The 27,108-nt window shown below is 50.8% G+C and overlaps 8 protein-coding genes across 8 annotated transcripts; 2 read left to right on the plus strand and 6 right to left on the minus strand.

Moving 5' to 3' along the window:
* Positions 1-584: 584 nt before the first annotated feature.
* N7481_000094 (putative C6 transcription factor (Leu3)) lies at positions 585-2,941 on the plus strand (the record flags this gene model as incomplete). Its single annotated transcript, XM_057259313.1, has 7 exons — positions 585-592; positions 647-740; positions 777-883; positions 941-1,273; positions 1,335-1,772; positions 1,845-2,104; positions 2,166-2,941. 7 exons carry the CDS (start codon positions 585-587, stop codon positions 2,939-2,941), a joined length of 2,016 nt encoding a protein of 671 aa, XP_057127145.1.
* A 2,491-nt stretch (positions 2,942-5,432) lies between these two features.
* Positions 5,433-8,026, plus strand: optB (small oligopeptide transporter, OPT family; the record flags this gene model as incomplete). Its single annotated transcript, XM_057259314.1, has 4 exons — positions 5,433-5,965; positions 6,053-6,139; positions 6,220-7,298; positions 7,362-8,026. The coding sequence occupies 4 exons, from the start codon at positions 5,433-5,435 to the stop codon at positions 8,024-8,026; spliced, it is 2,364 nt and encodes a 787-aa protein (XP_057127146.1).
* A 2,223-nt stretch (positions 8,027-10,249) lies between these two features.
* Positions 10,250-11,846, minus strand: N7481_000096 (cytochrome P450; the record flags this gene model as incomplete). The annotated part of the gene is made up of 2 exons (XM_057259315.1): positions 10,250-11,498; positions 11,554-11,846. The coding sequence occupies 2 exons, from the start codon at positions 11,844-11,846 to the stop codon at positions 10,250-10,252; spliced, it is 1,542 nt and encodes a 513-aa protein (XP_057127147.1).
* A 734-nt stretch (positions 11,847-12,580) lies between these two features.
* N7481_000097 (DNA cross-link repair protein PSO2) lies at positions 12,581-15,166 on the minus strand (the record flags this gene model as incomplete). The annotated part of the gene is made up of 3 exons (XM_057259316.1): positions 12,581-12,746; positions 12,793-14,213; positions 14,273-15,166. The coding sequence occupies 3 exons, from the start codon at positions 15,164-15,166 to the stop codon at positions 12,581-12,583; spliced, it is 2,481 nt and encodes an 826-aa protein (XP_057127148.1).
* A 665-nt stretch (positions 15,167-15,831) lies between these two features.
* Positions 15,832-16,351, minus strand: N7481_000098 (Sm-like protein LSM2; the record flags this gene model as incomplete). Its single annotated transcript, XM_057259317.1, has 3 exons — positions 15,832-15,863; positions 16,017-16,267; positions 16,338-16,351. The coding sequence occupies 3 exons, from the start codon at positions 16,349-16,351 to the stop codon at positions 15,832-15,834; spliced, it is 297 nt and encodes a 98-aa protein (XP_057127149.1).
* A 1,082-nt stretch (positions 16,352-17,433) lies between these two features.
* On the minus strand, positions 17,434-17,799 carry N7481_000099 (uncharacterized protein; the record flags this gene model as incomplete). Its single annotated transcript, XM_057259318.1, has 1 exon — positions 17,434-17,799. The coding sequence occupies one exon, from the start codon at positions 17,797-17,799 to the stop codon at positions 17,434-17,436; it is 366 nt and encodes a 121-aa protein (XP_057127150.1).
* Positions 17,800-19,402: 1,603 nt separating this feature from the next.
* N7481_000100 (uncharacterized protein) lies at positions 19,403-19,800 on the minus strand (the record flags this gene model as incomplete). The annotated part of the gene is made up of 3 exons (XM_057259319.1): positions 19,403-19,504; positions 19,558-19,637; positions 19,704-19,800. 3 exons carry the CDS (start codon positions 19,798-19,800, stop codon positions 19,403-19,405), a joined length of 279 nt encoding a protein of 92 aa, XP_057127151.1.
* Positions 19,801-24,005: 4,205 nt separating this feature from the next.
* N7481_000101 (uncharacterized protein) lies at positions 24,006-26,045 on the minus strand (the record flags this gene model as incomplete). Its single annotated transcript, XM_057259320.1, has 3 exons — positions 24,006-25,532; positions 25,598-25,672; positions 25,788-26,045. The coding sequence occupies 3 exons, from the start codon at positions 26,043-26,045 to the stop codon at positions 24,006-24,008; spliced, it is 1,860 nt and encodes a 619-aa protein (XP_057127152.1).
* Between the last annotated feature and the right edge of the window lie 1,063 nt (positions 26,046-27,108).

Below are 27,108 nucleotides of genomic sequence, written 5' to 3' on the forward strand. Positions count from 1 at the left end.
CGAAGTCCCCGGGAGCAATCCTGGGACATGGCATGATTTGGCTATATTCTACACTCCCCTTGTCCACTACTTGTACGCAAATCCGTCGAATGGCATTCACGCCTGAGTCTGTACAAGATCTGGCCTGTACCACGATTATTAGTAACTAACAGGTACCCGTTACTATGAGCTTTTCAAAGTTTAAACCTAGCCCATATGTAAATATATTCTGCCAGTGTCTCCTTCGTCCGTGGTAGGACAGATTGCCTCGGTGGGAACGGTTACCAGCTCGAGCGTCGCACAGGCTTACAGGGGGTTTCCAAGATTCATAATTTCAAGTACTGCTCGGAAAAGTGATTGTAATTCTCAATTCATATTTTTCCATCTTTTCTTTTTCATAGTAGAGTGGAAATGGAGAGATACTAGTAGGATGAGAAAAAACAGAAAAGGTTGGGGAGGCAATCGTTTTATAGCTGGGCGTTTCCGCCCGGGCCGGTGCCGCGCAATCCCGGGAACGGCTTTCTTCTGCACCTCATCTCTCCCACTACCAACCCGGTTACGCATTACGCATCCTCCGACGTACAGATCCCGGTGTACATCCCTCCATGGCCGAGTAAGGACAATCACTATTCTACTCCATTCAGGGCGCTAACAAAGTCATGCGTAGGCCACTGAAGAAGGGGAAGAAGGCGTGCACCGAGTGCCGCCAGCAAAAGGTGCCCATCGTGTCCTGTCGCGAGACGCTATTCACATCTCCATTTGTATTTGTTCAATGCCTCTAACGAGTATGAATATAGGCGAAATGCGATGTTTATCTGAACCCCGATGAGCCATGTACACGGTGTCGCAAGGTCAATGCAAGCTGCGTCATCTCAGACCCCTTCAGACGAGAGCACAAACGCAAGTGTGTACACACTATCTCACCCTGAAAGACCATCCAATATGCTAACAACTCTACCAGACGAATGTCGGAGCTACAGCAGGAGTCTGAAGATCTCCGCCGTAAGCTCCGGGTCTCGCACCCAGTGGACCCGCACCCATCACCCATTGCCCTGCTAACAGCGGCGGCGGAGATGGCTCCAAGGTCCGAACCTAACAGTGATTCCATGTCAGGCACCCCAAATATTTCGCTGCCCTCATATCCACCGCAGCTCCTTGCGCCCAATGGCTTGGAGATATCTCCATCAACTCCAGCACCGGCACCGGCACCGGCATTGGAAGGGGACACAACCCGGTCTCGGAGTCTACATGGGGTTGAAGTCAGGGGGGATGAGATTGACGATTTGTTTCATATGTGCGATTCCACAATTCTCGAAACATATTTTCCCCTGTTGACTAATTCATGCGCGTCACAGCTTCTTCCGCCACTACGCCCAATTCCTACCCATTCTCGACCCAGAAACCAGACCAAACACATACTATATACAATCCCCCTTCCTCTTCTGGTGTATAGTGGGCGTATCATGTCGAGCCTACGCGCGGAATCCCACGCTGTTAATGGCGCTGGCGCGAAGCGTCATAGAGATGGCCTTCCTGTCTGCCTTATCGACCTCGCCGCCATGGCATACTATCCAAGGCCTCTTGCTCTTGCTAACCTGGCCATTTCCAAAGGGCGAACATCCAGATGTGACATTTCCGCTCAGTGGAATGCTGCTACACATTGCCATGCAGAATGGCTTGCATATACCTATGTCCAGCCATGAGTTTTCGCGAGTTAAGATGCCCGCACCGTCCGAGGCAGATCTAGTTCGGAGATCGGAGCTGTGGGCGCATACTGTCATTGTGTACCAAAGGTGGGTTTCCATGCTATCCTTCTTCCGGGCGTTTCTTTGCCATTGCGAGTGCATCACTGATATATCTCATAGAGTATGCGTGACAAAGGGACAGTTACCCCGAGCGTTGGTCAGCCTCCCCCAAGATCCCGCTCAACGCCAAGCTCTATTCGATATAATCGCGCCTTGGATGGTACTTAAGCTTCGTTGCCAAGAGCTCATTGCACGATGCAGTGAAGCAGTACTGGAAAATGGGATGCGGTCTATGTCATTAGACCAAGAACGCGCGTTAGACATCCTTCTCCGCACCTATGAAGGACAAATAGATGAACTAGAACTTCAAGCTGTGACTGGTATATATCCTCCGATGCTCTTCCCCGAGACCTCCACATATACTAACATTTGATGCTGCAGATGAAGAGAGATTCGATACTGGACTTTGCCGGCTAGCAATCCAGACCTTCCACCTTTATAAAATCCAGACGCTGGTTTCAAGCGCTTTCTACCCACGGCTTCTTGTTACCGCGTGCGGCTTGATCGACTACGTCCAGTCCCTTGCAGATCGACTCGGTTGCTTGGCGATGTGCCCAGCCCAGATGGGCTTTGCGATTCTCTTGGCCTCAACGTCTCTTCTTCGGATCCTCAAAAGTAACACGGCCTCGCACGGCCTAGAAACCACGCGCGCACGAGCTGCAGTCTTTACAGCCATCAACATGGCCAAGCAGATGACGGTGGATAGCGCAGACATGGCTGCGAAGACCGTGACCATACTAAACTCTATATGGAATAGCACCAGGGCTTTCCGGAAAGCCGACGGCGGCGAGTATACAGCTCTGCGGATTCGCAGCCGACTGGTACTTAGTCCAATCCTTGACACAGTCTGGTGGTGGCGAGACGAGTTCGATCCCCCGTCGCGGACAAAGCGATCGGTCATAGAACCCTCAGACGGTAAGGTCTTTATGCGCTCACGTTACCATGTCGCAACTGATGCAGGCGCAGGCGCAGCGGTAGATGCCAATCGCGATTTTGCTGGTTGTATGGTGCCGTCTTCTGGCATACCGGATCAAAACAACGCTTTTCATCTTGACGAGCAATTTCTAGCTGATTTCGAATGGGCTCTTGGCGACGATGCGCTGTTCTCGTTGGACCCACTGCCTGCAAATTGGGCCCCTGCGAGTAATCTACTGTGAGGGCCAGTGGTATGATTGGGGGCCATGTGATAGAAATCCCCGTAGATAGGGCTATATCCACGATTATCCGGCATTTGCCGCCAACACCTGTTCAACTGTATCGCAAGGGCCATGGCGCCTGTCGTTCGACTACGATATCGATATTGATATCAATGTGAATCTCACCTATGACCGGATACCGCGGGGAAGTTAAGCGATGCCCTGCGATAGCCGTTCTTCCCTAGATTGGCTCTTGGGGCACACGCGGAAGAAACGTCTCCTGGTGGAGCCAAGACGAACAAGCCCGGCGATTTTAGCGGCGCAAGTCTTACGCTAAACAAGACGGCTGTCTCACTTGGCTAGTCCGCCACTGCGCTAGGACCGTTAGATATAGACAAAGAAGCAGCGGATGCAAATCAGGCAGCTTGAAGCCGGGGGAGATCCACATCAATTACGCGGAGTCAAATCATTCACCGAACTTTTATCTGCTCCTACAGTATCCCGCGGAGTGGCAATAGACAGACTGTGCTGACTCGCAGAATTCCTCTTGCCAAAGGTGGAATCCCCAGGCAAAGAGAGAAATTTCTATAAAAAGGATGCAGACATTAAGTCCATGGATATCAGCCATCAGCCATCAGCCTGACTCAGATTGTCGCCACAGGGTCCAGAGAGAGCGGGTGAGATCCTAAAATCCTGTTCGAATGTTCCTCTGGACTCCGGCTTACGCCCCTGGATGTTGATTGCAACCGAACATTCCCCGTTCCCCACCAATAGGAATAAAAGTTATCGCCTGATAGTTTCAGCTCCACGTCGGCTGACGGTTCCCTCACACTTTTGGGCTCCACGACGCATGGGAGGATTCGCTTTTCCCCGCATTTCAGTTGCGGGTCGATCGTGTCTTGTAGGGCCGTGCTATCCACCATCCATGGAAGATTGTTTTCGAAAGAGATCCGCAGGGATGAAAGGGATTCGATGCGATGCGATGCCGTGCCGCCTTTCCTGCACAACGCAGGGGAAAGGTAGTCGCTGAGTCTATCGACCGCATGCGATTGTGATCTGGACTTGCTCGAATCGCAATTTGCTAGCGAAATTTCTGGCCCCTGTCGCAGGCTTGGCAGGGTCTTTCGTCTTATTGAATTTGCCGAGGAGTGTTATCCCGCCTTATTATCCGTACAATCCGACGGACTGCGGGCGCAACAAGATCATGACCAGCTGTGGCACATTAGGCCAACCTGCTAGTGACCCCCTTGAAAACAGGGGCGTCGGCCATGGGCCCAACCAGGATAGTCTGCCGTGCGTTGGTGCTGGACGACGGCACGCTTGCAAGTGTTTAGATTAGCGTCGGCCACCCGCCAGCCACTCACCACCAACACTAAAGGGATAAGGGCGACACTAGGGTGAACCCAAACCATTGGTGGCCGGGGCCCATAAGACTTTCCAAGAGTTGTCCCCACAACGCCCACTGGCTTATCTCTGACAAGCTCGTTCTACTCGTACACAAAGTTAACCCCGTCCATGCTTGGGCGGGTCTCTTTATCAGTTCGCTTGTGTTCCCCCGAAGACACCCCGTGACAATGCCTCGGCTTTCCCGAGGTTCTCGACAAGAGGAATCCACGTCTACGTTTACGTTTGTCTACGTCGGCAACGTGCGATGGCGCGAGGGCCACGCCATCAAATGCCGAATTCCCCGCCTGGATAAGTCCATCGCCGGATGCAGTTCCTGTGATTGGAAACTTCACTGAGCGCGGGGAGTGGGAGTAACCTCAGGAACGCCACAGGTGTGCCGGGGTTGAAGTGGCCAAGCTTCTAAGTGGACTCTCGATAATTGAGGAATGGGGGGAGGGTGGCCAGCTAAGATCGCAGCATCGTGACTGGCTCGGAGTCGTCAATGCAAACATGGCCAAATCGGAAAATGGTCTGAGAGCGGCCAGTATCGTGCGACAATAACATGATTGTGTCGTTTTGATTGGGTGTCGCTCACTTAGTTCCTGTGGTTTATTCTAGGATAATTCCCAGTTTATCTATGTACTAGTACTAGTATTGTAGTGCCTCGTTCCTGCTCGCCTCTCATCCCCGACCAAGTTTATACGATATTTTGGCTCTTTTCTCGCAGAAAAAGGTTCCCCACTCGCCGTTCCTCGAATCAGAGTTCCCCTTCTTACCTCGTCGGTGCGTTTAACCCATCTGGCGTCTTAGTTGAGGTTACATCCACTCCTGTTGTTCCCAAGCTGGTCTCAGATCTCGACTTAATACGATAAGGCGGACCACCGTCGGGACTCTTCCATTAAAGCTTTAGTGCTTTAGCGTTGTACGAAGTCGTGGAAGAACCACATGGTTTAGTGCGTTTGTTTAGTGCGTTGGGTGAGAGCTAACTAAGGCGCAGAGGAAATAAATACCCTATCACTTCTCCTCACTTTCACCACGCTCTCCCTTTCTCCCCTTGCTTCTCCCCTTATCCCCAATCTATTCACCTCACCCTTGGTCAAGCTCAACTTGGCTATCCATTCCCACAATGGAGAAGGAAGAGCCCAGCGTCGCTGTCTCCAGCGGTGTTGACGAAAACGCACATGACGATGTCCTCACCAAGTTGCGCAACCTGAAGGCCCATCATCACTGGGACCCAAACATGCCAGATGAAGTCGAGGATGAGCTCGACGAGGCCCTTGCTACAGAAGACAAGGGTGCACGGGTTGACATTGCACATGAAGTTCTTGACAACTCACCTTATCCGGAAGTGCGCTCCGCGGTGCCCAATATCGACGAAGGTGGCCACACCAACACTATCCGTGCCTGGGTCATTGGTCTACTCTTCGCAACAATTGGCTCTTCACTTAACATGCTCTTCTCCATGCGTCAGCCGTACATTGTTATTCCATCCTACATCGCCCAGGTCGTTGCTTACCCCGTCGGCAAGGCGTGGGAGAAATTCATGCCCGCCACGAAATTCAAGTTCTTCGGTATTGATTGCAATCTTAATCCTGGTGTTTTCAGCAAGAAGGAACATGCGCTGGTTGTTATTATGGCTAATGCGACCTTTGGTGGCGGGTGAGTCTTTGCTAGATGGTTGATAATCAACTCATCTAGAGTTGTGTTCTACGGTCAGATTGGAAATGCTAATTTCCATACTTCCAGTGCCGCATATGCAACGGATATCCTTCTCGCGCAGCGCGCATTCTACGGACAGAAGTTCGGATGGGCTTTTGAAATCTTCATGTGCATGTAAGTACTCTGGAGTCTAATTGTTTCCGACCTCCCCTGCTATTATGTCCTCGATACTTGATGCTAATTCATCAATTCAGCTCAACACAGATGCTAGGATTTGGTATGGCCGGTTTCTTCACCAAATTCCTGGTCCAGCCCGCTGCTATGATCTGGCCATCCACTTTGATCAATACTGCGCTGTTCTCTGCTCTTCACGATCACTCCAGGCCCGATCCCCGCAAGGTTTCTGGCTGGAAGATTGGCCGATATGGTCTTTTCCTCACTGCGATGATAGCGTCTTTCTGCTGGTATTGGTTCCCCGGGTATATCGCCCCCTTCCTCAGCGTCTTCGCCTGGGTTACCTGGATCAAGCCCAACAATGTTGTCATCAATCAGCTGTTTGGCGGTTGGACTGGTCTATCCTTGCTCCCCATGACCTTTGACTGGACTCAAATCTCCGGCTTCAACTTCAGTCCACTTATTGCTCCTTGGTATGCTATTGCCAATACTTTGATTGGCATGGTCTTCTTCTTTTGGATTGTCACTGCGGGTATCCACTACAAGGGGCTGTTCTACTCGGAATATCTACCAATTAGTGATTCGCAGAGTTACGACAACACTGGTAACATTTACAATGTCAGCAAGATTCTCACTCCAGAATTCACCTTCGACCCGGTCAAGTACAAGGAGTACTCCCCGCTCTTCCTGTCAACGACATTCACCCTGTGTTACGGTCTATCATTTGCCGGAATCATCGCCGTTATCGTGCACACTGGTCTCTTCCACGGCTCTGACATCTGGTCCCGGTTCCGCCAGACCGGTGGCGAGACCGAGGATGTGCACAGTCGCCTGATGGCGCGTTTCAAGACCGTCCCCATGTGGTGGTACGGAGTCGTCACTCTTATCATGATCGGCATCGCACTTGGTGTCACTCAAGGGTTCGAAACTCACCTGAGCTGGTGGGCCTTCTTCATCTCCCTCGCCATTGCAGTGTTCTGGTTCATCCCTCTGGGTATCGTCAAAGCTTCGACGAATATCGATATTGGCCTCAATGTCCTCACTGAGTTCATCATTGGATACATGCAGCCCGGAAAGCCCATGGCAATGATGCTCTTCAAAACATACGGCTACATGAGTATGTACCAGGGAATGTACTTCTCCCAAGATCTGAAACTCGGTAAGCTTTCGCATTATAAACCTCATTTTTTCGTCTTTCTTCATTCATTCTAACAATTTCCAGGCCATTATATGAAGCTTCCTCCCCGGGTGACCTTCAGCGCACAGATGGTTGCCGGTGTCTGGTCATCCCTTGTCCAGATCGCAACAATGAACTGGGCCCTCGGCGCCATCAAGAAGGTCTGCCAGAGCGACCAGCCAAACCACTACACCTGTCCCAATGGACGAGTCTTCTTCAACGCCTCCGTGATCTGGGGTGTAATTGGTCCGCAGCGAATGTTCTCCATCGGCGAGATCTACTCCCCGCTCATGTTCTTCTGGATTGCCGGTCTCATCCTGCCAATCGTGATCTACGTCGGTGCCCGTAAGTGGCCCAAGAGTTCGATCCGCTATCTCAACGCCCCTCTCATCTTCAGTGGAGCCGGTCTTATCCCACCCGCCACACCGCTGAACTACCTCAGCTGGGGTATCGTCGGATTCATCTTCAACAAGTGGATTCGTGACCGCTGGCGCGGATGGTGGATGCAGTACAACTACGTCCTTTCCGCGGGTCTGGATGTCGGTCTGGCTATCTGCACCATTCTGATTTTCCTGACTCTTAACCTGACTGGCACTGAGTTCCCTGCTTGGTGGGGTACCAGGATTGCGGCGAATACCATGGATGCTCAGGATAGTGCTATCCGGACTCCCCTTGCTGAGGGTCAGACATTCGGTCCGGCTACTTGGTAGTTTGATCTTTTTACGTGGTTTCAATGCCTGTGGGTGCGGTGGTGGGCTTAGTCGCGGTCAATCGGCGTGGATTATTTGACCTATTATTCGATGCTCCATTCATGAATAACGAAATGTAGTTTTTATCTATCCACATCTACATCTTACATCTGTATTGTTACGTGTAGATTGTTGCTCGTAATTCGATGACTAGTAGCCTGAGAGGGCCTACTTGCCAAGGTTTCCAAGGTTGTGTATAATAGACAACTTGAATGTTCGTTTCCCTGCAGGTGTGATTCTTACTGATTTGTGGGCACTGACAGCCTCGGAATGCTCAGTATGCTTATGACTGCCCGAATTACAACAATTTGTCTATCCAAAGGCAGGGTAAGGTTTGTTAGAAAGCCTTTTCAGAGCCTGGTATGGATGGTGGTATTCCCGTTCTGCACAGTCGAGATCGATGGATCTGGCTTTGGGGAAAGCTCGACGATATCAATGCCGCTTTTGTCTGAACCATGGCTCCAATAGAAAGACCCAAATAGTATATGGGTGTCTGATTAGAGTGACGAGCGAGTTACATAAATAAAGGTTGAATTTAGTAGACGATGTTATCAAGGAGACAGAGCGAGGGGACTAGGAACCGGTCTAGACAAGATAACAACTCGAATCTCTTCGGTATGGTGCACTTTCAAGACCTTTCCAAGAACGAAACCATTGGTCTTCAAGATCAGACGGCCCTCAAGCTCCACGAAAGAGATTTTTTTCCTCTTTCGATCGACCCCGGGAATGTTGTCTTGTAATTTAGGTATAAATGACGTTGTGTATGGTGTTCCAACAAACGGACACCATGAAGGCAATTTCTTCTGCCATTCTGTCCCTGCGTCTGTCCCGCTGCAGATTTGACGAGTTCGTATGGTCAAAATGTAAATGTCTTGTACTTCCTCCGTCATTTTTGCCAAAATGCGCGGAGTCGCCACTTCTTTGTCGGTATTATAGTTGATCATAATTCTTCTCTGCAATCGGTCCTCGAACAAATTCTTAAATGCAAACAAGTTATCTCTGGGATCTGAGCACTCGCAATCCAAAAACATATCAAGAAATTCCCGAAATGACAGTCGTTCTCTCCGCTCCTTGTAACTAAAAAGATTGCAAATTCGCTCCGGAATTTCAGTTGGCGAGTAGAAGTTTGTCTTGGCGTGGTAATTGGGAGATATGGTGACTTCGATTTTGGAACATAGTCCATAATACTGTCATATGACTTCTCCCTGCCACATCGCAGTTGCAAACAGCCAGGGCCACTAAACTTCATTTCTTGGACAATCCACGCACGGCTCCAGTACTTTCGAGAAAAAGGGTTTCGGAGACATTGCACGGGTTCCACATTGATCCATCTTAATGGATTCGTCTCTGAATCGTACTTGAATCATACGAGCCTAAGTATCAGCCCAATACTTAGGCTCGTATGATTCAAGTTATATCCCCGATCCCCAGACAGCGGGACTTTGTCTAACGAAATCTGGTCTAATTACTCAGAGTGGCAGTGGGGTACTGGGAAATAAAATGCGAGTCCAAGGAACAATTTGTTTTCAAATTCTACTGGAGTATTTTGAAACATCTCATTCCAAGTTTGATTTCGTCGTAAATACAGAACCGGTTGTTTACGTGCTATCCATGTCAAGATCAGCGTATAATGTGATGAGGATTTGAAATAGGAGTGTCCTATCTCTGTTTCGCGCACAGGCGATAGCGGTAGCCGCTATAGTACCGCATGCCCCAAACCCTTTGCTTCAAATCAGTAACTACTAGTACTGATCCGGTTGCCTCTATGGAGCGCCGTAACGACGATAAGCCTGAGCTTCAGGTTCTGACGTCCCTCTGAACTTCTTCTGGGTATCGCTCTGGAGCTCGGTCTTGAGATCTTATAAAGCTACATGGAGACCAGTAAAATTAAAAGGCCGAAATGAGATATGCAAATTCAGGTATTTACAGGCATCATATATACACAATTTTGCTTCACATGACCGGAAGCAGATATCCATAGGAAAAACGTGGCAGTTCGTGAGCGGGATTTCCAATCCCGCGCTCATAATCGCACATCATCACCAGTAACCGGCATGGCTGGGCAGATAGACAGAAGATGAAAATGTAATGACAAAAAGTGATTTCAGAATCCACCATAGGCCCGCACCATTTATCCAGTCCAATCCAATCTTCCCTACTCCTGAAGACAAACAAACATTGAATTTAAGCATGAGTTCTGCGCTTCATGCCAACAATCAGACCAAGAGGCTTGCGAAGGAAGCCCTCGCGAGTCTCCATGGGACCATCCTGCTCAATCTGGAACTCGAAGAGGCGGAAGACAGTAGCGCCCATGACGAGAAGTTCCATCTCGGCAACGTTGCGGCCGACGCAGGCACGGGGGCCGTGAGAGAAGGGAATGAAAGCAGCCTTCTGGCGAGCAGTCAGATTCTTGGAAGACCAACGCTCGGGGTTGAACTCCTCGGCATCGGGACCCCAAATTTCCTTGGAGCGGTGAATGGTGTAGCTTGGGACGGAGAGGACATCGCCGGGGCCGAAAGTGTGACCGGAGATGTTGATAGGAGCGGCGCCCTCGGGGATCTCACGGGGCAGACCCATGGCGGAGGTGCTGTGAATACGCATGGTTTCCCAGATGACCCACTGCAGGTATTCGATATCCTTGACCATAGCGTGGGTGGGAACGTCGATGTCGGTGGGAATGGCGTCATCCAGGGTCTTTTGCAGCTTGGCGATCACACCGGGGGTACGGAGGCACCAGTACAGGATAGCGCAGGCGGTGTTAGAGGTGGTGTCGGAGCCAGCGATCAGTTGAGTGAGGGCCTCAGCGGTAAGTTCCTCGCGGCCGAGCTTGTTACCGTTGCTATCCTTTCCTTCCATGAGACGAGCGAGCAGATCGACACGAGTGTTGTTGGCCATAACCTCGGGCTTGAGACGTTCGTTGACACGGGCAATAGCGATACCAGCCAGGTTCTCGACGGCCTCGATACCCTGGGTGAAGAACTTGTCGGGGAGATACTTGGCGAAGGGCTTGAGACTAGGCAGGCAGCCAAGAGCGTTTGAAACCTCACCGCGACGGTTGAGAACTTCGACAGCCTGGACATACTTGGGGGGATCATTGGGGCTCTTGCGCATCTCAGCGATATCCTGACCCTTCTCGATCATGCCGAAGGGTGCACCGAAGGCCAAATCTCCGATAATGTCGAAAGCCAGGTAGTTGAACCAGTTCAAAGCGTCGAGGGTAGCGTAGCCGGTCTTGGGGTTAGCCTGCAGATCGGACATTTTGTTCCACTCCTTGACGAAGGTTTCGATGTTGTGGTGGATATACTGTTCAAATTGACCGATAGACTTGGCAGAGAAAGTGTGGGCAACAGTCTTGCGCTTGCGGGTGTGCTCCGCACGGTCGCGAGTGTTGAACAAACCACGACGGATGGAAACGAAAGCATCATAGAAGTCACTGGCAGGCAATTAGCAACTTGTTGGAAGTTCAACGGAGGTTCGAGGGGACATACGCCTTCAGGAAACCGTTTCCGTGACCGTAGACCTGGGTGATGGCGGCATCGTCGGCGATAGAGACGTGGCGGGGCGCAATGCGAACAAGCTTGCCGTGCTTCTTGTGCAGCGCATCAACAGATAGGAAGCGCTTACCCTGGCGGGCTTGGGCGAGCACCCATAAGTTGGTGAAAGAAGCCAAGCTCGGGCTGGGAATATCATGCAAATGCCAGCGCTGGAAGTACGGCACCAGGTAGTAGGCCGCTGCCAGAGCTAGCAGAATATAGGGTATATTTTCAACGGAGACCAGCATGGCGGCTATATACAGCGATGCTTGGCACGGATGGGAAACGGGTGCGACAATGAAAGGATTGGGGAAAAAAGAAGAGACCAGCTGAAGCTCGAAGGAGCAAGCGCACGGCCGATCGGAGTGGGGAGCCCGTGTGTTGATCAAGTTTCAACCAAGTGGGTAAAGAAGATAAAAAAGAGTAAGTAGTGCAAGAGAAGAGGTCCAGGAAGTTGGCAAGCTGGCAGTCAATCCATATGGAAGAAATTCCCAAGGAAACTGAGGGAGTATTTATGGCGAGGGGTCATTGACGGTGAGCAGCATCATCCCCGAGGTCAAAGTGGTCAACGGGAGTGAAATCGGTATCTGGGGATGGGAGCGATGTGGGGAATTCGAGCCAGTCAGCATCCTATGGTAGCAAAGCGAGTGCCGGTGTTGGTGCCCGAGTTCGGTTATTAGCTCAGCAGCTCCATTTTTTCTACCAGGAGGATCAATCAGAAGTCAAGGATTGACAAGAGCATGAGGATCTGCCGGGGACGACGTGACGAGGGAGAAAATGCGAACTGCGAGGTGGAAGCTGGTATGGTCCTGTGAGGGCACGTGATGGATATCATGGAGGAAGAGATGATATGTATAGAATAGATGGATATATAAATAGTAAAGAGAACAGAGCACAGAGTAGAACAGATAGATGGTAAATACTAGTAGATGATAGATGGCATGAGTAGACAGTATGAATTTGTGTATCCTGGTCTCTTCTCCTACCACTCACTCGCATGAAACAGCCCATTCTTGCGCTTATCCCCCTCCCACCGATCTATCCACGTCTTCATCTTGTCTCGATCCTTCTCTTTCCCCACATTCACCGTGGGAATGACCTTTCCAATGCGGAGTGCACAACAGAACATGGTCAGCTCTCGGAACGAACTATGCTCACTATAGGGAACCCCAAAGCACGCGCTCTCACGCGTACTCCCCCCGCTGTGGTGTCAAATCCTGGGCCGTAAATGGGGTTCGCCATTGTTCGCCACGAAGAACCGTTGGTACCGTGGGGTTGGTGAGCACACGACCTGCGGGGGGCCGGTAGGTCCATCCCGAAGGACGAAACCCGACTACCCGCGAAAATGCCGGTTTAAGCTGGTCCAGGTAATCGGCCAGTGTGTCGGCTTTGAGTTCAAATAATGTTTGCATATGAACTTGTGCTTCGCGTGGGTCACTCGTCAGCAAATCCGACAGTTCCGGGTCTTCCAAACAGGCACATATTGCCTGTTTGGGCGGCGTGGCGAAGATCTTCGACCCCAGGGCTTTGGCAATTCCTATGCAGATACGTTCTTTTCCAATGCTGTAGGTACCAACCACGACAAGTAACCGACCCCCACGACCGCCGGTAGAGACTTGGTCTTGCTTGCGATCGCTGGTGGTCACGGAAGATAAGAACTTGCTCATCAATCCAGGTACCTTGACCTGGCTCGTGTCGGTACCGACGCCAACTTCGTCATTCAAGCGGACGCAAAGCTCAGAACAGGCAGTGATTACGCTCTCCTGGCTGGGGAAGGCATACTTCGGGTCGAGATATGTTGTATCAAGATAGCACTTGTCAAGTCGTTGCTGCCGCGGCTTCCCGGTAACTGGGTTAATGGGGTCGGGGCGAAGGAGTGGATGCCGAATATGGTCTACAGATGCTCGGAAATCCCCACAATGAAGGATGCGTTCTCTTCGTATGTTGGGTCCGTTACCGAAGCTCTTCTCGAACAAAAATAGTGAACTACCCGGGCAGTGATTGGCGTGGATCATGGTAACTCGTACGCCGCCTGTGTCGGGAACGTCTGTGGGTGTCTCGAAATCTAGGTCAACCACCCATTTGGGGTCGACTCGTAGCTTCATCCGGACCAAATTGGCCGTCGGTCGACTGCAATAGATAGGACCGTGAGACCAAGACTTACTGAGTCCAATGTAATGGTCACTATGAAAATGGCTGAGAAAATAGGCATTGCACCCTTCGACTGCCCCATAACGAAAGGCATCGACAGTGATAGCAAATCCATTGAGAATCTTGTAAAACGGACAAGTCCTCTGGTAAGCCTGCTTGCCACGAGACGAGACCTCGTTTGAAGAAGCCGTTGCCCAAGCAGAATCCTCTGCGTTGCCGGCCATCATTTTGGAGAAAGCAGAAGCAGATCCTCCACTGCTTGCATTCTGAGGATATGGGTCGCGCTGGGCGGGCCGTGCAATGGCAGCTCTTTCCGATCGCTTTAAAGAATCGCTTTCAATCGTGTTGCGAGGTAGTTGCGGGGGAGCTGGTATTGGTGATAGTGGTTTTCGTGGCGATTTTGGAGGAGAGGTTGCCAAACTGGGCTTTCCATCTAAACAATCATTCACATGTACAGTTATTTCCTGTCCTAAATTAGCGACCGTTGAGAAAAATAAAAATCAAGTTACAAATCACAACGTACAGATTCACTGTGCCCAACCAGAGCTGTCTGGCAAATCGGACATGACACGGAATTCGATTCATCGTTTATTGGATCATTCACATCGTCAAATTCGAGCCCATTACCCGGTCGTTCCGTATCCGAGTCCTCCCAAGGTTTGTCCAAAAACTCTTCTCCTATAAATTCTTCTTCTTCAAGTTCGTCAAAATTCACGTATCCTTCATTCCCGGCACTAGTCGTGGCGTCTCTTACCGGCGGCGGCTGCTCGGATTCGGCAAGGTCTTTGGACAACTCGTCGTTCATCAGAGATGGTGTTCCATTATTCGTTTCACTTGGTGCAGGTGATGCCTCGTTCAAATCACGGTAGGCATCCATGTCATCTTCGCTATCGGACTCGTCGATAAATGGTCCTTTGTTCGTCTTTTTCGCCGATACCGAGTCTTTGGGCGTTGTCGATACATCTAGTCGTGGAATATCGACCGGCGCCTCCGGAGATTCGACCTTTTGACGTTTGACAGACGAAGCTTTCTCGTGGTATCGTAGCTCGTCGGCATCCGAGGTTTCGGTCTCGTCACCCCAAATATCGTCAGGCGTTCGTGATCGCGTTCGTTCGCTCGTGTCCGTAGCAGCACCTTTGTCTATCCTGGTAAGACCCTTCCTATCTTCCAGGAATAGTCCACCCGAGTCGTTTCGGACGCCGGTTCCATTATGGGAGGTTGGGGTTCCGCGGCCGCTGCTCGGGGATTGTGAGGCAGTCACAAATTGTGTAATTCGGGATTGGTGCGAAGTAGCTCCGGGCGGGCCATCGGTCTTTTGAAAGAAGGTCGTTATACTTCTATTTCGTTTGGCGGACGAGGGTTTGGCGGAGAATCCCTTGGACGGTGTGGACGCTTTCCTCCCAAAAGAACCTGCCATCGCTGAGTAGTTATTGTAGTGGACCAGGACAGAAAGATTTGGCTGTGAATCAGGCGAATGATAAACGCGATTTGTGAGCCTGGGAGCGGAAGTTTCCCGGAGGGCAATCCTGGGAATATATGTACAAATTGGCCTGGTCGAAATGCATGATCTGGAGGGGAGAAATGGTGGCGTCGAGTCTCGTCGCGCTGCCCGTCGCGAAGTCACGTGAGCACTTTGGCCGCAAATGGGAAATCTACAGGTTTACGGTTCGTAGCAATTCGTACAGTTCGGAGCGATGAATGTTAGATAGATCAAGGTAAATGATAATTCGAAACCAGTTGGTGTGTTTTAAAGGGTATTGGGCACAGTATGATGAGCAATGCAGACAAATCAGCCACCAAGCGGTCACACAGGATCACTTTCACAGATGGCCAGGGTCATTCCATTTCAAGACCCGCAGTCGACAAATCTCGAGTCTAAAGCCTGATGAGGAGTGTAGCGCAGTATGTCACACCATTCCTCCTTGCTGCCAGGTGCTCCGGCCCCTTCTCTCACTCGGAAGTTGCTGATCCAAGTCCCCGATCTTCCTAACCCAAGGACATCACATCGTGAGAAAGCGTCGAGGCGGTATTATTTGAATGGTTATAGCGGTGTTTGAGGCGCAGCGTTAAAATCGTGGTCGTTTACCGGGCCTTGCCGGCCTGGTTGGCGGCCTCTGTGCGAAGAAGAACGAGTCAGTAGGTATTCGGGTAGTGCGACGAGAGGGCATGAGCGGCCGCAATTGACGATTCTCGAAAGCTGCTCCGAGGGGATCAAGGACTGGGGAGAAGAGCCCAATCCCGACGGTGGCATCAAGGGCTTTACTTACCCCGCCGTGTAGCATCCTCCAGCAAACCAACATCCACCTCTGACCGGGGTAGCATCACATAGCGGACAACACTGCCACGGATGAACATGTTCTTGACGGACGACAGATGCGGGTACTTGTCCAAGTCCAAAACTTCGATATCGTCGAGCTTGATGTTGAGGTATTGATCGACTGACTTTAGGATACCGCGGATACGAATGTCATTCTTGAGCTCGATGGTAACAGTCTGATTCGTAAGGGTCTTGAAGAAGCTGGATCAGGCATTTGGTTAGCGCAGTTCAAGCTCGTCGTTTTGCGCAATGGGCTAGATTGGAGGGGTACCTGAAGAAAAGCATAATTGCGGTGATGGGCGCACGGTTGTGGCGTGAGGTGAGTGGAAGGTAAGAGTTTTCACTTGGCGAAATCAACCTTCAAGTCAAGTTTCAATTGCGCTCGCGATCAAAATGCGTGGACCGAAACGACCTCAACTGACGTCGGCGGGTGAGGACGCAATGAAGTCGTCAAGTCACGTGATCCGGTAATATCAGGTTCAAAAACCGTACGTTTTTTTAATATGGATATTTCATATTTTTGGCAGTAAAATGCCTAGGTAGTAAAGCTATCGGGCAAAAGATGGCCCTGAATATCGTATTAATCACTTCCAAGCTTGGTGCAAGAATTTCCAAAAATCCAAATTCAAGCCCCTGGAGTTCCCAGGCCCCCACATCTGGGGAATTATATATACACTGGCAATTTCCAAGGTTGAAGTTCAAGTTCCAACCGTGACCTCCAGGGCTTGGAAGGCTCAAGCCTGCACGCTGGCACCTACCCAGGTCCAAGTCACGGTAGGCATCAGACAAGTTCAGGTTCAAGCCCTTTGAATCTGAAACATTTCCAAAATCTAGACCTTGGGTGGGACCTACTACGTAGTAGTATATCCATCTTTCATGGATTGTACAGTAATTACTTAGTGTGATACTAAATTCTACTTGTTGATCCCGCTCTTCGCCAGAAAATTTAGAATTGTTGTTGTGCGTATGGAGGTACTGGGCACAAGATCTGGAAATAAAGTAATGGTCCTGGAGTATGTTTGTTGTGCGCGTTTGTGAGAAGTTTACATGTAGAGACCTAGGAAAAGAGAGAGAGGGAGACCCTTTTTAGTAATATGTGATATGCAAACTTATACATGGCAGGTACCAAATAGCACTCGCCGGAGACCTTTCCCTAAACGGCCCTAGAATCTAATTCTCTCGAGGAGCGGTTGAACATTGACCAAGGCCATCAGGCTCACAAGGAAAGCGTTAATTTATAAATATCATCCATGTCACCAAGGCTACACGAGGCTAGCCCTGGATACTAATGGCTTCACCGGAGACGCTGGGCTGTGGATCTGTCGGATTCTCCAGATTCTCCGCATTTCATATTGTCGGTTTGGTCGTCAGCCCAAGGGCCTAACAGAGCTACTCGCACCCCTTTTTGTAAACCAGCCTCTCCTTCTTAAACTAGTTAGGCTGCCCTCGATTCCTTCGGGCTTCAGGGCCATCCTAACCAACGTCTTTGTCAGAAATAAGTGAATCTTATCATCAAGTGCCTTCTTTCCAGGGTTTCCCGTGCCAACTGAAATGATGCATTTAACCGAGGGTTTCAATTGACGAGTCGTATGGCACCAAATATCAGCGGCCTCCTCCTCGACCTCTTCGATTGGGTTGTTGGCGCCAAAGGCACCATCCACGTATTGTCGATTATCGATCGTCACCGGCTCAAAGAAACTTGTTGCCGCAGACTGCTGCTGAGACAGCATCATTATTTGTAACCGTGTAGTTTCGCAGTCGGGTGACCTGAAGACTCTCTTTGGCCGTCGCACAACAAAGGCTCGGCATCTTCGAGTGATGCCATCGTTCATTAGATCATTGGGAGATGCACCGAGTTTGATCATTATATCTTCGATCGCGGACCTTGAGTCTCCGGCTATCGTACTATATTCCCTGACTACCCTACGAGGAGATTGTTGATCTTTTCGCTGAAGATGAATCTCATCAGCTAGTTGTAGGCTTTAGTGCACTCTTCTACATTCATCTCTAACCGCCCGAACATAATCGCAACGAGGCTATTCGATTATGGAGTTAGTTTGCTAGATTGGCGCATCCTTGTTTTGCACTGAACACTCATCCGCCCGTGCTGGTTCCCTCGATGAGACCGAAAACATCGCACGGCTTCAAAGGTTCCTTTCCCACCCGCTCTGAGTTCAACTGTTCCATCAGATCTCAGAGAATATGTAAACTTGACAGGTCCCTCACTCCCCCACCATCCATGGAGAGGAGACAGAGCCCCTGGAACTCCCTAGGATCAGCTCGACTGGTTTTGTCCCTACCCATGATGGAAGAGACAAGTCTAGGAAAATAAGATATCTACCAGAAATTGTAGCAGGATGAGAATATGATACCCCTTATAGCGACGGGGCTGTGCCTAGCTTCTTATTCGTTTCCTTGCCGCCCGCCAGGGGCCGTAAAACACGGTCTCCACACCGGTACTTAGATCAATACGCTATGCCTCGGATCTCAGCACTTATCGCGGTAGAGTATTTGTAGAGCAAATATAACGTATAGCCCTGGAGCCGTAACTTGAACCCAAGACCTCGGGCTGTCAGGGCCACAATCATATCGCTGTACTACTATATTTATATACTATACAATGTAAGAGCGTTAAGAAATTTGTTACTACGATCAATACTATCAATACTGTACTGATACTGAAGTAGCCGGAGCGATACTTCTATAACTTGAAAATATGACGGTGGCAACGGTATTCAATGGTATTCGAGACCAAGGGCTGGGCGCCATGGTTATAGTTCATGACGGAATCAAGACACTGCGAGTAGAACTGCAGAAAGGCCGAGCGCATGGAGATGTTGAAAGAAGACTGTCTCGGCAAGGATGCCTCGGGAGGACTCTGAGGAAGACTGTCCCGGCAACAGGGCGTCTATAGTAAGATTGATAATGAAGGGTTTCGGAGGGCCATGGTTATAAACACATGAGCAAAGTATCAAATTAACTTGAAGGAGTTAGAGAAAAGGCTGGAATAGAAACTAGAATGTTTGGTACCGACTCCCAAGAAAGCACCGAGGGATTCATATCTTGAAATGAAATAGATTAATCCAAAGAGTGCGGTGTGCAAGAAAATCTGCCCCAGAGATCCGCCGGGCGGATCCGAGAAACGCGAACGCCACGAAGAAGAAAAGTATCGTCAAGAGTCATCGGTGGTCGAGTCTAGCACATCTCACAGCACTCGAAGCACTCAGCACAGCACTCGCAACCCTCCTCACACACGAAGCAACAGCACAGAGTTGCAAGACTAGAAGAGACATATTGAATTAGCTATGCGCAAAGTTGGGAGTTAAGCACTTAAACTCACCAGGCACCGAGGCAGCCCTGACCACCACCACTTTTACCCTTGTTGTTGTCCTGCTGGGGAGCGTATTGGGGACCGGGAGGGCCGCCCTGGGGAGCGTACTATATCAGGACCATTAGCTAGCGAATCTAAACATGATTCAAGGAAGACCTACCTGCTGGGGTTGCTGGGGGTACTGGGGATAGCCCTGGGGAGGACCCTGCTGGTAGTATTCACCACCGGGGGGGAGGGTAGCTATTCAATAACAATAATCAGCGCGATGTTCAACGCATTTGTGGTCTCTCATATCGGTCTGATCACCATCGATCGCTCCGATCCACCGAAGCGCAGATTCTTGCCGATCGGAGGAGGGGATTCGATGCGCAGTGCGACATAGACGAGGATAACGTGGCAGCATATGAAATATTTGAGGTCGACTTACGCCTGCTGGGGGTACTGGGGCTGCTGGGGCTGGCCGTAATAACCTTGGGAAGCCATAACGTCGGAAGAGGACCTATGAGGTCAAGACAGCGCGTTAGCGAATGAAGCTCCAAATGGTCGGAACAAGCAATGAGAGCAGCGACTCTGGATTAAAGGCGGGGATAAGGCTGGGGTCGCGATAGGAGAAGCCGACGCCCGGGGGAAAACAGAGGACCGACGTTTGTTTTGGATGGGCGTAATCGAGAAAAGGGGTGTGAAGCCGAGGAGGGTTCACCTACCTGAAGTGGAAGAATCGACGGAGGAAGGGCGAAGATGCGGATGGGAGGAGGTAAGAGGTGGTGAGAGATGGAGGAGGAAAAGAGGAGACGAAGTTTACCGAAGAGCCTGAGCCTGGGGGGAAGGTACGAGTACCACTCACCACTCTGTATTTACGGAGGGAAAGTACGATGTACGGCTGGGAAACTTGCTCGGCCCGGTTGGCTTGGCAGGGCTGAGCTGGTATTTTATATTGTGATTACTATGTACATGCAGTAACTATAGTATGGAGAATACTAATCTACGAGGCATTTTCATTTGCAATTGCTAATTCTAGAATAGAATGGCTGTGCCATGTACTCCCGAGATTGATGCCTAGATCCACAGAACCCTGGTTTTCGTCCCAAGTGTCTAGCATAGTCTACATTATGCCCTACGGTAAATACCGTGTAACCCCAGCCACAGTACAGCCCTACAGTACCAACCAACGCAGTCAGCCACACTAGTGTGGCTAATAACCTCCACTCTGCCGATGTCAATCCACATGATTGGCTAAATCAACCACCAACGTGTCACTTCCTCCTCCGCTTCTCCCCACTTCCTTCAACCTTCCACCATTCACACCATTTCCTGCTGCACGAACTACCCCCCTTCGGTCGATCGTCCACTCTTGACCTGACCGCCTGTATTGCTGCTGCCTGTGGCTGTCCTGTGGCGGTACTCCGACCCTGCGACCCAATTCACCGCGACCTTACTCCGTACTTTCAACTATATTGTGGCCGATGTCTTTCACTTGGTGTCTGGCCCTGTGATTGGTCCGCTCCCCATGCCAGATGAATTTGGCAAGGATCACGTGCAGACTTAGTCTCGTTCTATATTGATAATTGACAAACTGAAGGAGTAGTATCTTACCACTAGGCCCCTTCGGGGAAGAATTATTTATCGTTCGCTCAATCCCCTTCTAGTATGGCGTCACAACACGCCAAGAGTTTGATTATAGAGACCCCAGAAACACTCAACCGATCTTAACACCTTAATCAATCAACTGATTCTATTCAGCATCTCTCGTACTAGCCAGTACATCAACTCCTCATCCTGACAGTTATAAGTCCAGATTGCCTGACTGTCTAAGAAATATTAGACCATTTTGCCCTGTATCTCACAGTCAACAAACCCCTAAAGCGCCCAGCACAGTCGGATACCCCTGAACACCTAGCCACCACTTATAAGCCCTTATGTTCAGCGAAAAGAAAGTCCCGTACCGAAAAACTGCCTTCAAAAACATAATCAGAGGAAGATTTAAGTATCTGAGCTAAATCTTGTACGAAGATGTCGGATATTATAAGGAAAGATCTGATGCAGGTCCCGCTTGACCAAAAGCTTCAGTCAGAAGCATAGTAGAGGATCTGGATAGGCCACATAAAGTCAGCGGCTGTTGCAGAAGATGTGTAGGATTACCTAGATCCTCAAAAGGGGGATAATAATGCTCTACAAGTACCAGAGGCCCAGGACGAGCTATCAATACCCAGGGACAACCGTCAGCGAGAAAGAGATATTATAGATCTCGACGATGCTGAGCTTAAGCGATATACATTAGCGGTTCAAGCATATGATCGCCGTGATCAACACCGACAAAGGTTGTTAAAGATTATATCACGATTAAATAGCCTCATTACTACAGAACACCACTACCTCATTATCGGAGAGGACTCACCACGGGAGAAGCTAATCAAGCTATCCGAAACATTCAAGCCAAAGCCCCAGAATCGCCAACAACAACTTCGTCGAGCTTAGAGAGATATAATCAGGCAAAAGCCTCTAGGAGACACCGATCACTGGTTAACACAGTGGGTTAGTCTGTTCGAAGAACGTAAAATTGCAGGAATACCTGATTGCTCTAATAAAGATCATTTCGCAATACTAGAGTTTCTTGACGCTATACAATCAGTGGATGATACTTAGTGTACAGCCTGGCATGAAAAGCTTACAGACCAAGAGAAAACCGTCACATTTCACACAGTTATAGCTAGCTACCGGAGCCGCCATGGGGACCTCACAATCTCTGGGGGACGGAAGCAACCAAAGATAGCTCTAGCTTCACTAAATGATAAACCTGAAGCTAAGCCTATAGGAAGACCTATCAGAAGAAATGTCCGTGTGGTAATACACATCCTCAACATCACTACTCAAAATGCTTCTATCTAGATGAGTCCCTTCGACCAGATGGATAGAAGCCACGAGAGGGTACCACTCAACAAATTCCTGAAAATATCAAGCAGATAAGCCCTCAGGATCAGGAAAAAATCACAAAAATACAGCAGAAGAAAACTGAATCAGCTCATCTAGCTGGGACGGCTAGACCAGAAGATCTATCCCTAGTATTCTTCACCACCGATACTCGAGCCATCGCAGCGTCAGAAGTCCGGCAATTCGGGTAAATTCAGTGCCTCACATATGCTTGGTTGAGTCGATGTTTCTTGGCGGCCTGTCGGTCTGTTCTGTTTGTCCTAACTGGCACTAACCCCAAGCCAATATAACTTCACAACGACTAGACAGCAACTATCCCAGGACGAGCAGACTACCCATCGCTTACAGCCTGTTTCTCGTGGTTAGTGAGACAAGAACAACACTAAGTACTCGGCATCCCCTCCGTGCTTTAGTCCTAACGGGACGGGGGCCAATGCGGGGAGCGACTAAGGATTAGGGGCAAATAATGAGAACAAGCAATGCCTGGAACACAAAGAAATAGGATATTAAATAGTTACGAGGGGGGTTTTCACTACGGCCACTCATCCGCGTCTCGGGATGGAGCTCGTTGCTGTATTTCGCGGCAATCGGCGTCCCGCTTATTGGGGTGGCTATTTTGGCTTGTGGGGTGTGGCTTTGTATCCGGAGGCGCAGGAAGCGTCGTGCTGGACAGGCCGCGGGGAATATGGAGCTCCGGCTAAAATGATTTGCGTCTGGAAATGGTGGGCTGGCTGGCTTTGTTTGTGGAAGGATCTTTGGATCAGGTAGATCCTTGCGGGATGGGTTGGTGAGGATGGAAATCATCGAGGGCGATATTGATTTGTATAGGTCCATTTGATTTCTCTCTTTATCCTTCAGTAATACTAGTAATATCCGGCGCTTACCTCGCCTAGAACTGTATTTCAACGATCCTGGTTTATTTACTAGGCGGGGTTTTAAGATCTGTCCAATCTTTATAGAGTTTCGTCCATCGATAAAATAAATGCAACCGTGCGAGAGATATCGACAGTAATTCGAAAGGTATCATTCAAGATGATGGAGGTGGGGGACTTTCGTAAAAAGTTGCTTGATAGACGAACAGTTCATTGAAGTATAATTGACTCTTGGCTGACTACGACCCTGTGCAAACTGTCCGTGAAGAAATTAGAAATGTCATTAAGTGTTCATGATACATCATTAGTGGCTCATCATCATCGTGTCAGTACGCCCGCGCATCTCTCAACAAGCTCATTTGCAGCCCCCGGCCACATCGATACCTCGAGATGGGAGATTCACCAAATATTCCTGTCGTGAGAAGCAGCTGAGCGCCGCGCCAGATCCGAATGACCTGGAAAGGAACGCGGAAAAAAAAAAAAGAAATGGTAACTAAAATATAAACCCAAGTCTCCATCCATATCCAGACCCATCCAATCAATGTCCAAAATACGCTGCAGAACATGAGGGCCTTCCAAGCCCTGGAGACCAACCAGACCAAACCAAATATAACAGACTCCTTTCCAATATCCTAAACCAAAAACCAATTCTCAGATCCCATCCAACCGATAATATGATCAGGAAAATAGAGTACACGAACCAGAACCAAGGGAAAGCGGAGAAAGAAAGGAAAAAAAAGAAAGAAAAAGGGAGAAGGGAAGGGGACTCGAATCCATCCGTCAATGGAATCACAGCACTACGATCAGCTCACATGACATACGAATCATACTCAGACGGCAAAGGCTGCGAGTCAAGATAAAACGGCGTATCGAGAGTGGCATCCAAGTCAAACGACGCGGAAACCGGATACGCCTCAAAGCCATGCATGAGCGTTGACTCCATGCCCAGCGACGCATGCATATCCGCCTCGCTCAGCGAAGTCGCACTCATACCTCCCGCAGCAGCCCGTTTCATCGCAGTCGCATCAGAAGAGAGATCGGGCAACGGCAACGAAGCCGGGTATCCTCCATCCTCCGCAGGGCCATCGGGAGGCATATCACACGGGGTATTCTCATTGGCCCGTTCGACCTCCTCAACCATCCAGTGTTTCAGCACGTCCATCGGCGGATGATTTCCACCGCCCTTACCACCGCGTTTCTCGCTATCTTTGCCACGACCGCCACGGCCACGCTGGCATGGGTTGAAATGCGTGCGGCGCAGATGCGCTGCGGCGTTATAGTTTGCGCCGTATCGTTTACCGTTGCGGCAGGCTTTGCAGTTCGCGAGGAAATTCCCGTCAGGCGAGATATCTACACAGACCCAGACCTTACGGACGGGCGCGTGGACGCGGTCGATATGGCGGCGTAGTTCGTGCTCACCGTGGAAGCCTTCTGGTTGGTCGTTGCAGATGTGGCAGTATGTCTTTATGCGGGGTGGGCGTTGCACTGAGGCCTTCGGGATGGCGGCGACTTCTTTGGCTGTGCCGTCGGTGGAGGATATGCGGAGCATTCTGTGCGTGTTGCTGTCTCTATGTTCTGGTTGGCTGTTGATACTGTCGTGTGAGTCTCGCTTGGGGGCGATGGGTCGTGCTGCATGCGCGACTTGTTCTTGGGTTCGGCGGATCGCGCGCGAAGGTGGCATGATTTCGTCCGAGTCGGAGCTCGAGCTTGATAACGAGGGTCTCATCTCCGCCGCTTCGGTGACAAATGTGGGTGGCACTGGTGGCCGAAAGGTAGTGGTGGGCGCAGAGGTGGAGAAAAGGGTGGAATTGGGGTAGGAGAATGGGTATGAGGTGGTAGGATCTAAGTCAGGATAGAGGGATGAAGGAAAAGAGTCTTGATACGAGATACCAGAGGTGGCCGTGGGCACCCACTCCGGCGGGATGGAGTACGTCTGGTCCAGATCCGCGCGCGGTCCTGTCGAGTTGAACCGAAACATGTCAAAGCTGTCGATAATGGTATCGGTGGTTCCGCTCCGAGTCATTTCAACGGCCGTCGAAGACGGATCAGCCGTGGGGGATGCCTGTCCAGAATGGTATACACCAGATGTCGCTGCTGCTGCTGCGGCTGCCGGAGATGGAGTCGGTCCAGTCGATCCAGTCGCCAGCCCCAGAGACAGAGCGGATCTGTAGGGCTGGGGCTGGTTGTCGGGGTTATCCAAGTGCTTTGCATATTCAGATGGCGAATATTCATCGACATGATCGAGACGTTTCATTTGGCCCGGCCCGAAGGATTGTCGCTTGCCCATAGTCACCCCAGCCGGCGGGTGCCGGTAGGAGACAGGGATCTGCTGGCTCTGCGAGCGCACCATGGGCGTGTGTCGATAAGAGGAGCCTTGGCCTGGGCCCGAGAGCGGCGCACCCTCTCGGGGCGCATCCCGGGGGGGATGATTGTGAAAGGGCGCGCCGCAGCTCGTGGGTCACCGGGAGATCCGGGCTCTGCCAATTGTCAATCCTGGGCTGGCGATGGGGGGGGGAATATGAAGTGCAGGAGAGGGCGGGATAGTGGAGGAGTAGGAAGAGGAGGAGCAAGAGACCTAGGTCACACATACGGTGGCTCGCCGTTTGGCCTCTGGAGGACCAGAACCAGGGAGGGTCCGCGGAGTGGCATCCTGTCGAGTCCGTTTGCCGGGTTTCCCAGGTTTCCCAGGCGCAGCATCTTCGCGGTCGACGGGGATGAACTGGCTGAGTTGCTGGCTCCAGAGCCTATTGCGCTCGGATTCCGGAAGGTGGGAGTGTCGAACCAAAAATGCATCGCGATACCCAGAGATGGCACTCTTGAATAGTTCCTCGTCGGCCTGGAGAGCCATGTCGCGAGGATTGGAGGGGCCTCTGATCGTTCGGGGGACTGTTTATCAGTAATGCAAAGGACGGGGTTGGAACCAGGGTAAAGGTAGTATCTATATGCATGGTTAGTGCATGAGAACGGCCCGCGAGCTTTTGCGCTCTGCACTGGACAGCTGGGACAAACCTAGGAGATGGTCTTGAAACCGATCTTATCGAGATATGCGACGATAGATCGGCGGGTCGATAAGATGAACGGGGGACGATGGAGGCGGAGCGCGGGTTAAAAGAGATGGATCATGGATCTCACATCACAGCACATATAGAAGGGCCAGATTGGGCAGCATATGGGAAGGGAAGAAAAAAAAGAAGAAGAAGCAGAAGATGGGAAGGATTGATGCAAAAGTCCCGGGAGCAAATCCCCCAAGCACCGGGCCCCTAAGGACGTTCTTAGGATCTCCACACTACTATACGAAGAAGGGTTTCTCTCGAAGACCAAGACGGCATGGGGGGACGTCAATCCTCGAGTGGGCCAGAGGTCTGGACCCCGGGGGCGCGGCCTACCAATACGATCTGACCATCACGAGAGACCAGTGGCTCCATCTCCCAAGTGGCTCATTCTGCATTTTGTCCGGTCCTGATGGATGGTGTACTCTGCACTCCGTACTCTGTAACCATAACCGGCACTGGGGGGTGACAGGACCGTTCGCTGACTATTCCCTGATTCTGGTTGCATCCTGCGCGACTGGTTGGTCGATGTGAAGCTGCAGCGACGGGCGGTGACGGGAACAAAACAGTCAAAGTGAGGCAGCGAACCGGATCGCCCCGAGGACAACCCGGCTGGTGTGTTTGGGGGTCGGGGGGGGGCGCAGACGAATGACAGAAGCCCCTGAGCTGCGGCGTTGAGACTCCGACAATGCAGCCCCCGAAGCGCCTACTGCGGGAGCACTCCATCGCCTACCATAGTTATGGCCTTGCCCCCCATGTCGAGTATCCCATCCCTCCCCTGATACTGAGAAATTTGCTTTGGCTGTCCATGGCTGTCCATGGCTGTCGGTGGCTTCCTGGAGTGGCCGATGGGGCTGACGG

Source organism: Penicillium waksmanii, assembly GCF_028829765.1.
Source record: "Penicillium waksmanii strain IBT 27052 chromosome Unknown utg000001l:1.0-4852451.0:1.0-4856178.0, whole genome shotgun sequence".
Lineage (NCBI taxonomy): Eukaryota > Fungi > Ascomycota > Eurotiomycetes > Eurotiales > Aspergillaceae > Penicillium > Penicillium waksmanii.